The sequence below is a fragment of the Biomphalaria glabrata genome, chromosome 2, assembly GCF_947242115.1.
Source record: "Biomphalaria glabrata chromosome 2, xgBioGlab47.1, whole genome shotgun sequence".
In the NCBI taxonomy this organism is placed as follows: Eukaryota; Metazoa; Mollusca; class Gastropoda; family Planorbidae; genus Biomphalaria; species Biomphalaria glabrata.
This window is the reverse complement of record NC_074712.1, coordinates 57,384,560-57,399,151: the sequence shown is the minus strand read 5'-3', so window position 1 is coordinate 57,399,151 and position 14,592 is coordinate 57,384,560. Positions and strand designations below refer to the sequence as shown.

At 33.1% G+C, this 14,592-nt stretch overlaps 1 protein-coding gene across 2 annotated transcripts in view; it reads left to right on the top strand.

Annotated features, from left to right (window-relative positions):
• Positions 1-95: 95 nt before the first annotated feature.
• The window catches only part of LOC106052774 (E3 ubiquitin-protein ligase UBR4-like), a 68,066-nt gene continuing 53,569 nt past the window's right edge, over positions 96-14,592 (top strand). The window contains exons 1-29 of one of the 2 annotated variants that reach the window (XM_056021610.1): positions 96-230; positions 1,565-1,662; positions 1,763-1,866; positions 1,978-2,104; positions 2,220-2,390; positions 2,921-3,134; positions 3,629-3,875; positions 4,303-4,362; positions 4,514-4,689; positions 5,117-5,231; positions 5,803-5,940; positions 6,113-6,236; positions 6,772-6,965; positions 7,144-7,229; positions 7,318-7,400; positions 7,696-7,781; positions 8,135-8,378; positions 9,049-9,172; positions 9,272-9,374; positions 9,569-9,704; positions 9,825-9,901; positions 10,061-10,183; positions 10,970-11,152; positions 11,331-11,453; positions 12,330-12,464; positions 12,982-13,073; positions 13,384-13,603; positions 13,930-14,011; positions 14,158-14,236. In XM_056021610.1, coding sequence (XP_055877585.1) covers positions 106-230; positions 1,565-1,662; positions 1,763-1,866; positions 1,978-2,104; positions 2,220-2,390; positions 2,921-3,134; positions 3,629-3,875; positions 4,303-4,362; positions 4,514-4,689; positions 5,117-5,231; positions 5,803-5,940; positions 6,113-6,236; positions 6,772-6,965; positions 7,144-7,229; positions 7,318-7,400; positions 7,696-7,781; positions 8,135-8,378; positions 9,049-9,172; positions 9,272-9,374; positions 9,569-9,704; positions 9,825-9,901; positions 10,061-10,183; positions 10,970-11,152; positions 11,331-11,453; positions 12,330-12,464; positions 12,982-13,073; positions 13,384-13,603; positions 13,930-14,011; positions 14,158-14,236 — 3,869 coding nt within the window. In that variant the 5' untranslated portion in view covers positions 96-105. The remainder of the gene's footprint in view (positions 231-1,564; positions 1,663-1,762; positions 1,867-1,977; positions 2,105-2,219; positions 2,391-2,920; positions 3,135-3,628; positions 3,876-4,302; positions 4,363-4,513; positions 4,690-5,116; positions 5,232-5,802; positions 5,941-6,112; positions 6,237-6,771; positions 6,966-7,143; positions 7,230-7,317; positions 7,401-7,695; positions 7,782-8,134; positions 8,379-9,048; positions 9,173-9,271; positions 9,375-9,568; positions 9,705-9,824; positions 9,902-10,060; positions 10,184-10,969; positions 11,153-11,330; positions 11,454-12,329; positions 12,465-12,981; positions 13,074-13,383; positions 13,604-13,929; positions 14,012-14,157; positions 14,237-14,592) is intronic. The other variant, XM_056021611.1, reaches the window with a different exon arrangement.

Genomic DNA, 14,592 nt, shown 5'->3' with positions numbered 1-14,592 from the left:
GAAAAATAATCTCCCTTGTCAATGTTTTGTGACACTTATCACTATCTCGTTTAAAGCAAAAAATTGACTAAGACTAAGTATGTATACATTATTATAACATAACTCATGAAAATGGCGATGTCATCTGACGGTGGACTAAGTTGGTCCTCAGCTAAAACTTTATTGACTTCGTCTTATCCCAATTTCAATAAAAATGACTTACCAGATTTCACTAAACTAATCATTGACAGGTAGATCTAAATCCCTTAGCAGCTAGTATTTTTTTTTTTTTACTTAGACTATCTAGACTCAAGTGGGCTAGTCAAGTTGCCTTCCTTTCCTAATAATAATTAATACTACTAGATTCTAATAATAATAATATTACTAATAAAAATAAAGACTAAGTTGACTAAGCCCTAACTTAAGCCTAAGGCTGCCTAAGCTAAGTCCTGCTAAGTCAACTATATCTAAGTGCCGCTAAGTCTAAGTTAACTAAGTATGAAAGAGAAAGAAATGATTGAATTGAATCATTGATGTTTTAATTTGTTTTATTTGTTGCTGAGTGAGTGAGGCTCAGAGTCTCTCTGCCCTACCCAACTGATAGATCTAGAATAAATTTGACTTATTTGACAATTCTAATGATTTTTTATTTTCATTAGATCTAGAAAATATATCTATTTTCTAGACTAGATGACTAGATCCAGAATAAATGAATTCATTGATTAAAATCTAGAATTAGATCAGTGGCAAATTTAACTGTAATAGTAGAGCAGTGACTGAGCAGTCATATATAGAATATAGATCTATATATATCATTTATATATATATATATATATATTATATAGATCTATGCTATAATATAATATGCTCAAGGTATCAAATGATCTATAAGACTACTTAAGACTATATTGGAAACACAGGCTGGACCTTAACAACATGACTCGAAGAATCCAGTTTGAGTTTCAATTAATCGTAATTAATTTATTTTTATATAGAAAATGTACTAAGGCCTAAGGGGAGGATAAACCTTGTGTGTATAGATTTAGGGGTCATTAGTTTAAAATGTAAACTAACCATAGACAATATAATAAAGTTTCTGTTTTTATAAATTTTATACTTGACAGCATAGTGGCTAAAACATGGGCCTTCTGTCCTGAAGGCTTAAGTTCCAATTCAGATTCAAGCAACTTTTTTTTTTTAAATTGCTTTTGAAAAAGCAGCACAGAAACCATCTCTCTGATCCCCCACCCCCTAAAAAAAGATGCCACAAAAGTGATTAGATTAAAGACCATTGAGAACTGAGCTTGATATTTAAGTATCAAAGTTGAACAATAAAAAGCACACATTTATTATTGTTAGTCTAGATCTATTAAAAATTTATTACATGATTGATTTAAAATAATTGATGCAATTTCACTCATATAAATAAGCTTTGGTTTTTTTTTAAATATTATTATTTTTTTTGCTAGTGGCACTATCTAAATGAAATTATTATATAATATGTCTCCAGTAGATAAAGTGATTTTCTTTAGTAATCCCGATGTTCTCAGATATTTATCTGGATACACCAAACTTGTCTTTACAGAGAGAAGGAAATCCTAAGCCACAGTGAAGAATATGAAACTTTTTATTCTTTATTTGTCGCCTTGGCAAGCAATGCTCTGTGCTCAGTGTCTGGATCAGGTAAGTGAATTTTTTTTTGGATACAGAACTCTTATATATATATTAAATACTTTTTACTTCAGTGTATTTTTTTTGCTGTTTGATTTGTTATTATTTGAAGTATCCAAGTCCAGCCTGCCTCAAGTCACCTCTGCTAGTAGGGTGCTGCTTTCATTTCTTCTCAGTCGCCTGGAAACACAGAGTAAAGGCTGTGCGCTAACTCCTGTGAGTATTATTTCATTTCTTTTTGTCGTTTTGTTTTCTAGAAATATAATGTGATCTATATATTTGTTGGTACCTGTAAAGTACTTAAATGGGCCTTCAATGTACTTTCAGAAACACATCATCATACTTATCAGTGGTCTGTGTCGTGGTGGTCACTGTTTAACTAGATCTGATGTTGTAACCTTTACCTGTCTTTTCAAACCTGTAGAACCACCTGGTGGAAAAGAACTAAGTAAAGGTACATTTTTAAAAAAAGCAGATATATGTCATATTTGTTAAGATAAGAAGTTTGGCTGTCAAAGTGTGCTATACTGTAACATAGCTATAAATAAAGCTTTCATTCTGTTTTCAAGAAACTGTTGATAAACCAAAAGAAAAGAAGTTGCCTCGACTAGACACACAGACAGACTTGTTCTCACATATGACTTCAGTGTTCTCTGATGTTCCAACACCATCGACATCCAAAACAGATATGACAAATGAGATTACTGAGAGAGATCCAAAAGCCACCACATTAATTTTGCGTAAGTTAACTGAAACTCTTGGTTAATGACACAACAAAAACAAACTTAAACTGATAATTTTAATTGGCTACTGCATACTTTAATTTGTTAAGACATTATTTTGTTTTTGTGCTAGATAATATAAATTAAAATGTAATGATAAATGTTTGGTTCATTGACTAGACAATGGTAGTTTGAATTTATTTACATAAAATACTAACTTAACTGTTTGATTTGAATTTATTTACATAAAATACTAACTTAAATGTTTGAAATATTAGATTATATTACATTTCCAAAATAGATAATACAAAGAAAATTGCTTTCAGTTTATTACTCATATAATTTAAGTAACAACATCAGTTATAACTAAATATTATATTTAATAACCAAAATGACTTTTTACATAATTAGATGGCTCACAAAAGAAAATTTGCTTTGAGTTCTTCCATTTAGATCCTTATGAGGTATCCTTAGGAAAACAATTAAAGATGATTTTTATAACTTTTTTTTTTCTTTTGTGATTGGAATGCATTGCTTGCCTTGATCAGCTCAAGGAACAGAGACACAGGAAGATACCAGCTTGTTGTTTACTCAGAAGAATGCAGAGCTCCTTTTGAGCTTGAATGGTGCTGACATCTTGTTGAACTCCTGCAGTCACTTGGCATTTCTATGTAAATACATGCAGAGATTCAAAGAGGCCCAATCTGGCTCTGCCTTCCTTCTTCCAGGAACACTTTCTCAAGCTCTGACTACCAGAAATGGGTAGGTTTGATCTTTGGTTATTTACCAGAAATGGGTAGGTAGCTGTAATCTTAGATTGGTCTTTGGCTATTTAAATAGTAAGACTTAAGCTCTGGACTGAATGAGAAACATTACTTCATAGACCCAATCTAGGAATTAAGTACTATCTAGAGCTGGAGTTACTTTCCCTTTGCAGGGCACTTTCACCGCCCTTGACCGAAATGAATGATAAACTGAATAGTTTGTTACTATCTAAGTGAGAAGCATTGTATTAGTAACTGAATTGAAAAATAAAATAGACATGCCTAAATAAAACTTTGTTGGGACAAAATTTAAACAAAGGATGTTGGGGCAATGAGTCCTTTATTTGTCTGATGGTGTTGGCTATCAAGGAAGAAAAGAAATGAGCATATGGTGGTGCAGATGTACGAGCAATTCTATTGGACAGATAATTAAATAAAATAAAGATTCTGTAGCTGGAACTTTTGATATAATCATATTTCATTTCTTCTCAGGTATCAGTTTCTGTTGACTGAAGTTTCTGATATGTGGAGAGCTTTTTCACTGCCAATTTTAGAACCCCTGTCACCAAAAAGGCTCAGTACCATTGTAGACATCACCATTGGCTGTTTGTTTGCAGCAGTCTCTGTGGCAACGGCTGATACAGTTGTTAATGCAGTGAGACCTTCTGGTCCTTCCCAAGCACCTGGTCCTAAAGATGAGGAATTAGACAGTCAAGGACATAGTATAGTCCAAAAAAGTGTAAGTTTCTTTAAAGTTTGTGTTTTAAAAAGTTTTTTTTTTTAAATTGAGTTTATTTAGATGTAATAAATGTTGGGCTTCTGTCAGTAACATTTATATATATAGTTTGCTCATCATGGTTAGATGATGACCACTTTTGCTTAGATGCTCTATCATGTGCTTCTGTCTCCCAGGTGACAGTGCTGAAGGCTTTCAGAGCTGCTTCGAGTAGCATTTAAAACATAAACTTTAGCATTTAGTTAATTATATTTTTATCCTTAATATTTGTTTTGACTATTTAACACCCTTGTTAACTGTGGGCCATATAAAATGACCTTTACATCATTTGCCCTATAGATTGCAAGGTCTGAAAGGGAAAATCTTTGAAAATTAGTAAAACTGTTCTAGTTGTATTTTTTAATCATTTATTTATTTTATTTTTTTTTAGCTTGAAATCTTAAGCTGGGTGTCAGCAGCAATCAAAACATCCACAAGGGCAGGAGGCTGCGTAAGTTATGCTCTTTATGTTACATGAAAATATTTCAATGACTAGATTGGTCTTGAACTTTCTTCAGAAACCATTGAACATTTGTTCTCAAACTCTTGTAGCTCTGGGGGCAAGCTTGTGCTGAAACAAGGTTTCTATGTTTTTCTTCCAGGTGGCTCAGAACTTAAACTTGATGGCAGCCTGGGTAATACTGAAAGGCTTGCAGGGCATCCTGAGCCTCACGCCTGCTGTCATTTTAGAGAGAAAAGAGACCAAGGCTAAAGTACCAGAAACAGCTCAAAAAAAGGAGCTACCAAGTACTTCTACTAGACCAGGATCGGGCAAAAGGTTAATTTTTTTCCAACATCTGTTAAAGTAAGGCATATATAAATATATATCTTATACAGTTGATATAAAAAAAAAAACCCAAAGGAACATTAATTCCTAAAAGAGATTAAAATTTCGAGGCTTGGATTGAGGGTCAAGAGTAACAAGTCATTATATTGTTGTTTAAATATAGTTTTCCTTAACAAAATTTATGTTGTTATCTTTGTCATTAACATTGTTCAATTGTTGATTCTATTTTATTAAATTAGGGATCTTTTTTTTTTTTTGTTAACAACCAAAAAACATTAGCGTGCGTTGTGTAATTTAAAGTTGCATTTATTGCAATTAGTAAACCATGGTATTGAAAAAAAGAAAGTAAAAATTTGAGTTATGTCTTGTGGCCATGTCAATGACAGCTGATAAAAATGTTACTGCTCTCTTCACACAGTGGTCCACCATTCTTGAGTGTTACAGCTGTAGCCCTAGCCAACAATGCCATCCAGCTTCTGGTCCCACTGCTTGAAGATCTCAATATGGAAGGTCCTGAAGAGAAACTCACATCTGTAAGTCCAACCACTTCTGATTGGTACAATTTTTGTTGAATTGACTTCATCATTTTGATTGGATTGTTTGTTAATTGTATTTTAATTAAGTAAGAAAATGAATAAAGATATTTTTGTTGTCATGATTTGGATTTAAAACAAAATTGCTTAGTATGCCATGAATTAAAAAACTCTTATCTGAGTTTGGTTATGGCAGACACACGCTTAAGTGTGACAGATGCTTAGAAGTTGGGTGTGACAAGCAGATTCATTGATCTTAATTGTAACAGACCAGGTACATTGAACTTAATTGTGACAGACCAAATATATTGAACTTAGGTGTTACAGACCTGATACATTAATTTTAGGTGTGACAGACCAGATACATTGAACATAAGTGTGACAGAAAGATACATTGATCTTAGGTGTAACAGACATGCATTGTACTTAAGTGTGATGACAGACTAGATGCATTGAAATATTGAGTTCTCTGGTTTACAAGCTCAATGACAAGAAGCAGCTAACATTATGTACACATTTATTTTTAAGGAAACAGTTTTTAAAATGTGTTTTTGAATAAATACTATTCCAGATTCCTATATCGGATGACACTGGACTTAAAATCAACATACAAGATACTCCCTCAGCGTGGGAGCGAGTGAAAGAGCTACTAAGAACTGTCTCACTGCCAGATCTCTTGATACAACTTATGTCCACTGCATTTAAAAAGGTGACTTAACATTGCTACTGGCTTGTGAAATACTGTATTAGAATAATTCCTTGGGCTTTAAATGCACACTGGAAAAAATTTCAGGTCTACTGTTAAAAATACAATGCAATAATAGCAAAGATTAGTTTAAATTATCTTGGTCTGTGACTCAACTTTATGTTTGAATTAACAGGCTGTTTACTTGAAGCGACAGAAACAAGGTTCTGATTCCCAGGAAACCATCAGCAGTAGCAGTACCTCAGACTCGAACACTTTTTATGAAGATGATTTTAGTACTTCTGAGGACAGCAGTGAAGGTAAAATAATGTGCTTTTTATTCATTCATTTTTTTTAGCCTTGAAAATAGTTGCAATATTTTTATTGACTTTTTAAAGAAATTTGCTTCTAGTTATTGAAAAGGGCTTGGTGTCAGAGGGATAAATTGCTAGGCTTCCAAACTGAGGGGTCGTAGTTCGGCTTCTGGTGAAGACTGAGATTTTGAACTTTGGGGGTTCAAGGTTGCCCCTGAGTGTACCCAACATACATTGGAGAAGTAAAGGCATTATTATGCTACTCTCGTTAATTATTGGCTATAGAAACAGATTAGCCTTTAAATTATGTGCCCTCATTGATTGCATGGTCTAAAAGGGGTACCTACCTATTTATTAAGGAAAGTTTAGGCAAAATAAGCCAAAACTGGAGTAACTCATTTTTTTTTTCATATTATGATTAAAAGCTAAGCTTTTATGTTATGTTATTAGTGTACTGGACAATGTAGCCTGTCATCCTTGTTAGTAGACTTGAGTACTATACAAGATAAAAGTCAATTTGAACCTTGTTTAACTCTGGCAGATGATGATTCAGAGCCTATCTTGGGTCAGTGGCTGGAGGAAACACTCTCTCCCAATGAGGCGTTCAACACAACACCTCCCCCACCTCCACCTCCCAGGAATGATGCACTGAGCCATGAAGGGAAGAGGCTTAGAGAGTCTAGTGTAGGAGAGAAGAGTCCCAGTTTTGTCCCAGACAAAAGGGAGCCAGAGGGAGTAAGTGTTGTTTTTAATTTAAATTCATCATTTTTGTTTTATTAGTACTCTTGGAAATTAAAATTAAAAAATCTTAAATAGACATTGGTTTAGCTACATGTGTACAAGATGGTGTGTTAATCCTTCACAGTTAAAAAAAAAGACACAATTAACAGTACTGTTTTGTTCATCTTTTAAGTTTTCAACCTTAGTGAGTACAGTGATGAACTTTTTCAATGTGTACCTGTTGACATCACGTAATGACAACATTAAAGCTATAACAAGGTTAGTTTATGAGATTATATCCTTTTTTACATTTTTTTTGCTTATTATTTTATTATTATTTATTCATTTCTTCTTTTTTTTTTAACAGATCCATTATAACACAGGAGCATATTTCATTGGTGGCTCAGCTTACTAAAGAACTGGACAAGGAATGTGCCAGAATAGATTATGGTAGGTTTAAATAAAAACAACAACTAGTCCTTTAATTGTTATTTTAATTCAGTACAATATATTTGTTTTACATTATCTATAATATAATATTGAAACTAAAAAAATTAAAATTAAACTATTTACATGGATGTCAAGTGAAACCATAATAGAAACTGGGGGCATTTTATCTTTAATCTGAAAAAAATTTCAGTGAAATTTAAGGTCATTGTGTTCATTTTCATTTTGTGTAAACATTTCTAGTTGAATTCTTTTGTACTATTCTACATCCTGTTCTTCTATATCTTGTTTTTGATAGATAAAGGTTACATGGCTATATCACTTGTACTGGCCAGATTTAATCACAACCTCATTGCAACAGAGTGTCTCTCAGAACAACTTCAAGTAAGTTATGTATAGCTTAAGAATCTTAGTCATGCAACTGGTTTTTTTTTAAAGTAACACAAAGAATAGTGAAACATTCTGTTACATCTACCATGTGGTAGTGATAGGATTTATATTAGCATTTATAGTGACATCACTTTGTAGTATTTTATTGTGTAATTGAATAAATGTGTATTTTTTTGTTTGTAACACATGAAATACCCTATCATTTTTTAGTTCAACTAACATTTGTTGAAGTGTTTTGAAAACAGAATATTTTCTAACTTGTTCAATGTAGGGCAATGATAATTTAGTGACGAAATTGTTGTAATGCTAACATATTGTACCCTGAGTCTTGTCATTTACCTTTGTAGGACTGGTACTTAACCTGTTTGAGCTTAAGTCCATTCACCACTGAACCCTGGCCCCTCACTGTCCACCCAAGGTGTTTAGCTGTGCTGGTCAGCATCCTGTTGCTTAGACAGCAACAAGAGCGAGGTGACAAGGAGGTCAAAGCTGGAACAGCTGACAATGCAGTCATTGCTACCTGGGACAAGTTTCTGAAACGCCTGCAGACTGCAGTGGAAAGTAGTGAAGAAAAAACAGAAATCATGGAAGGCATGGAACAATTGTTTTTTGAAAGAGGAATATGTAGTAACTAACTATTTCAGTTCATGGCCTTAAAGTATTTGGTCATGTCACATTATTGTATTTTTTTCTACTTTTCCTACTCTTGTTAAGAATCAAGGGAATGCCGGGTAAACCTTCCCATGTGGTGCATTAGTCAAATTGATAACTTTATTCTTCGTACATTCTGTTGTACTACAAATAATAAGGTATTTTCTTTGAGTCTGAAGATCATGGAAGAGTGCAGTATTTTTATGTGGCTTTGCACATTTAGTTGTGACCAACATATTTTGTCACATCTAAGGCATATAATGCTATTGTTTGCTAGTGTGTAATCTACAGCACTTCTCTCTGTTTAACAATCAATTGGGAAAGGCTGCACTGGGGTAAAAAACTTTGGGACTATCCTATGGTTTCTGGTCTGATTGGTGGGAAATTATATCAAATTCATTTCTGACATCATAAATGAAATAAAATGAATATCCTAGAATATTGTTTTTTCTTTTTTTTTATCCTCCCTGTAAAGATTTTATGCTTGACATTTTGAGTGGGTTAGCCATCACAAATCTTGCACCATGTTTAGATAAGGAATGCATTGATTGCTAGACCAATTTTTTGTTTATTTATCTTAGCGAATGTAACTTTTTAAAAATTTGTACAGATGTGAATGTGGAACACATGCAGGTGATGATGTTCTTGTTCCATGGCTTACGTTTGGCCCAGAAGAAACTTATTGTCGTCAAAATTTGTCAGATTATTTTGGATGTCTCACAGACAGACAGAGCGTAAGTTTTTAAATCTCATACATATTATAGTGATGATTACATTTTGTAAAAGCAATAGGAAAAAAAAATCTTCATTTTTATCCATTGTTTTGTATGTAGCCGCATGGAAAGAACAGTACCACTTGCTTTGAGTCGTCTAGTGTTGATCCTGGAATATTTCCTTCATTTTTTTTATGATCCTCCAGCACAACTAATGGAACAGGTAAGTGTTACAATTATCAACATTTTTATATCATTTTAGTTGTCCAAGTCTTTGTGCAGGTTTTTAAAATGTGTTTTTTTGTTTCTTGCAATAACTATTGGTAATAATTTAACCTTGTAGTTTAAATACTTTATGAAATTTTCTAGTTTTGACTTTCTTGAGTATAAATTCTATGTTATGTCATGTTCCTGTAGGTTCAACATAATCTGTTCACGTCTCATACTCTACTGGCTGAGAAAGAAACCAACTCAAAGTCGACCAGGTACTTTGCTTGCAGGGAAGTGGAGGAAAACTTTGGCAAGAATCTGCAGAATTGTGACAGTGCTGCAGGTGAGTAACATAAGTGGCTTTATACACAATTGGTTTAAAACATTTCTTTATATATAGATTTTCTATATCTTAGTTTTATTTCACTGTTATATCATACTCTCTCTAATTATATTTATAAAGGTACAATGAAACCTCGATTCTACCACCTGTGTCCACCTGACCCAAACCTCCAGGAAGTGGGAAAAATTGATGGGCTGGTAAGTTCTTTTTATATCATGCTAGAAATACTCTTACAGCTTTCTACCTTTACTTGAGCACTTAAAGAAGAATAAAAAAAGTGATTAGAAAATATTTCATTACCTCTCATCTGTCTCAATATATCAGCATTTTAAAAATTGATTACTGTTGTATTGCAGGCTGTTAGTGTCCTTCTAAGTAAAGACTACAAACTCAACTATAACCAGTTCTATTCATCATGTATCAGACTGCTGATGGCTGGCTCACAGTGTGATAAAACCAAAGAAAACCTGACTTTATTGGTTTGTTAGTTTTTATGCTTGTTGAGCCTAGTAAAATGATGAAAGTTATATGTGTAGACGCATTGATCTTACTCTGTAGTTGAACAATGTAGATTTTCAAAATTATTATTTGAAATGTGCTAACCAAAAGTTCTGAAGAGACAAGTGGAGCTGTTTAATCCTCTTATGTTTGGTACTTGTTAAATCAAGATAGGCAGCACATGCAACCACTGGCACATATTTATAAATATTTTTCAAACCAATTTTAAATCTGGAATGAAGTGACTTTGTTAGCTTAACCTTTTTACATTGACAATTTAGCATCTCGCATCTAAGTAAAAATAATTTCTGCACATATTTAATATTATTTAATAAATTAATAAAAATTTAATAAATACACATCTTCAGTCTAATAACATAAGCTCCTAATGAATATTTCATCGAAGAAAAGAAAATACAAACTTTCAAAAATATTCTTTTTTTCCCCCACAAATCTTGTCTATTCATCATTTAGTAACTTCATAGGGATAACAATCCCTTCAATGTCGAAACTCAAAATAATTATCCAAATTACACCCACATTAATTCATGTTGTCATACCATAGAATCGGATGATGTGTCCTTGTAAACTCTGAAATTACAAAACAATTTAGATGCTTTGAATCCTATTGTCAATGTTAATCCTTATAAGATAAGCATCAAATTAACATTGAATTACTTAAAGATTTCAGTAGCAGTTAAATAAAGATGCCATTTTTTTAACTGTTGAAAAAATCCATTTGTTACTACTGGTTATGTTTCTCCCAGGATGCTTCTGCCATGCACTACCACTTCCTGCTCCTGTGGAGGCTGCTGTCATGCCTCCCTCCTTCAGTTGAGTACCTCCAGCTCTTGAAGAACAATGATGTTTCTATGGAGGGGTCTTACATACTGCACACACTTCGATGGGCTCCAAGGCTGGCACACAAATCTTATTCAATGTGGATACAGGTAAGTCAATCAATGGCACTTCTTGGAAATTACAAAAACTCTGTTAATAACAACTACTTTTCATTTCATCTATCAAGTTTAAAACTTTTAAAGTGTAGGGATTCTTGGAGTAAAAATTGTAATAACTGCATACAGGTGAACTCGTATGTCATGATTTTGTTTTCATGCCACCCCCTAGGACTGTTTACTGAAACAAGGGTTGACTTCTAAAGAGGCAGAAGAGCTTTTGGAGGCTGCATCAAGTCTCTGTAACACCAGTAGATATGATGTCAAACTGGCTAAGAATTATATCAAAGAGCAGGTTGGAAGCTGTGTTATTTTTTTGTCTATGCCTTTTATTTATCAGTAATGATTTACTTTGTAAACTTGAAACTTCCGTCCTTCAAAATGTTACTGTTAATACTAAGAAAATAGAATACTCTCTAAACAAAAATTACTTCACAGTAAATACAATGACTACTCATCATTGATATTCCTTGAGTGCTGTTGAAGTTAATGTCTCCTTTTTCTGTTAGAAACAATGTTTGCCTGGCATTTAGTGTAGGCTAGGTGTTTCCTCAGGCTTTTTTTTATATAATCCCAGCATTTTAAGGAAGTTTTCGGTCATGTATGTAAAGAACATCATAAAACAAGAACATCAGGGTCTGGAATATCCATGGGACATGGTGAGGTTGGCCTATGGTCCTTTCTTTGCCATCCACAGAGCATTCCAAATAAAACTATTTTGCAGTAGAAAACTTAAAGTAAAATGTGTCCTGGGTATTACCTGTGGAACCCTCACATCCTGGATCCAGGCCCGTTCACGCTATCACATTCACCTGTTTTTACATCCTATATTAGAGTGTAATGAAACATAGACCTCCTCCTGGAGTAGTGCAATCCAGACCTCCATCAAATAGTGGACCTTCTCCGCCTCTAGCAGCTAGAGGCGGAGAAGGTCCACTATTATTTGCCTTAGTGAAATACAAGTAGAACCAATGTTGTTTTTTTTAGAGTGTTGTCACATCATTTATAAGACTTTTAAAGCAAATCCTGCTTAGGAATAGAGTTAACTTTACATTTGTTAGAGTTTATGTGCCAGTGTGTTTTAACTAGCTAACTTGACATTTGTTATAGTTTGTATGTTACTGTGTTTTAACTAGCAGTTTTTACATTAGTTCATATCTGTCCCTTGTAGATGTCAAAATTGCCATCAGTTACAACTGGTGAAGTCAATGCTAAAGACCTGCCAGGGATGTCGGATATTCTTATTCTAGATGCTGTGATTGCCAAATGCCAAGTTTCATTAGATGACTTGTACACAAAATCTATGGTAAAATTAGATTGTGCATAACTCGGCATATCTTTGACAAACTTTAGAAGAAGAAAAAATGGAAATTTATTTTTTCTTTCTATGTTCTCTTATAAATAAAAAATCAATACAATAATATAAAAATAATTGACGTAACAAAACTACAAAAACTAAATATAAAAAAACCCCACATAGCTGTTCGAATATCTCTCTATCTCTCTTTATTTTACTACTTTATATTTTATTATTTATATAGTGAATTATTGTTTATTGAATATTTAAGTTCTCACACAGTTATGAACAAAGTGCTAACTCCTAATACTCTGTCTAAGGAAATATGAAAGTTCTCAGCTCCTAATGATTTCTCAAGGAAATGTAAACAAATTGCAAACTCCTAAAGTCTAATGAAATATGATCTAGTTCCAAACTTGATAGAACTAATTATTGAAGTTTAAAAATAATTCTAATTGAATACTAAACATTATTTGGTCGTATATCTCTGTTAAATAGAAACCAATTTTTGGGCATTACTTTTCAGTCTGACCCAGAACCAAGTAAAGCCATGCAGTTTACTAAAGACCTCATTCATGATGTCTTTCATCTCATTGAAGCTTTTAGTATATTTGCAAGGTAAGTACACTTTAGTTCCACTTTAGAATTTAGTTGTTTTTTTTTTAGTTTTACCATAAATTGTCTTGAAATATATATATACACCAAGTTTTATCAATTGCAAATTTGACTTATTGACACTCATGACATTTTACTTTTCCCTTTTCTTTGAACTTGTATTCATTGAGAATTTCTATATCAGAAGTCAGCAATAGGAAATTCTGGAACTAAAATTCTATTTCTTTCATTTGTTCCCAAAGATTAATATCTTCTGGAGATATATAAGTTTGAGGTTTATCTTATGAATAAACTAAACTGGTTGTTGTTACAGATCCTTCATCCTGAGTAATGTAGCCTCTCCTGAAGACAAAACATTGACTAGTCAGAGGTTGAAAGCTTTTGGCCAAGTTCTTAGTGTTGGTTCCAGTCACCCTAGTGCTGTGAAGGGATTAGGCTCTGCAGTTGTTGCCCTGTTGCCAAGCTCTGTCAGAACTGCAGTGGAGAAATGGAACAGCAGTGGAGGAAATGAATTTCCCACCATGGGAGCATGGGTAAAACACTTTATTAGTTCTGGTATTATGTGGTTGTTGCTTGAGAGAGTCTCTGTCCCTGGGCTTTTGCAAGAGAGGATTTAAACATTCTTTCTAAAAGGAACATTGGAAATTCCTACGTGGATCCTTACAGATCCTTACCTTTTTTGTTTTATCATCAAAAAAAAAAATTTTTACCCTTGAAAGATGTTTCTTTTTTTTTTTTTTTTTTAATACTGTCCTCTAGCTGGAAGAACAGTATCAGTCCACCTTAGACACAGTCACTGCATCTATTTGTACATGTTATTGTGGAATATGATAACTTTATGTTTGTATTTTTCAATCAGAGAAATGCTTTTGCCACTGACCCTATCCCAAGTGAGAGCTACCTTGATGCTGTGCATAGTGCACACATGGTGACTTTGTCTGGTAGGTAGAGTCAAGTACATAACATTGTTTTGTTGGGTAACAACTAGTCTAGTCTAGTTTTGATTAATGAATGTCATCAAAATAGATAAGCCAGAAAATCTTTAGTGTGTAACTGAAGTGTGTTATTTTAAAAACAATCTTTCTAGGTCAATCCCCATTTTGTATCAATGCTTCACTGAGACATGTTCTTCACTCTCTAGTTCGTTTTGGCAGTGACTTGATTTTGTAAGTTTCACTTTATTGATTTTTACAATTATTTAGGATTGAAAGAAATGCTTTTTTAGACTTTTTTTTTTCCAATGGTATTTTTGTTAATTATGTGATTTGTTTAAAGAATCTAATTTTTTTTTTGCTTGTTAATTATAATTATTATAACGAGTATGGAGAATGCCAGTTTAGTAATTTCTTACAAATTAAATTATAACCTTGATGTCTCAAATCTAGAGTTGAATAAAATATAAATGTTCATAGTTCATGTATATTTCCTCTTAGCAGAAGAGAAAGCTCTTTCTAGACTTCTATAGTTGTCAATCTAAATAACTAGTCTAAAACAAAAGTAATTGTTTTTTATTGCACTGTTT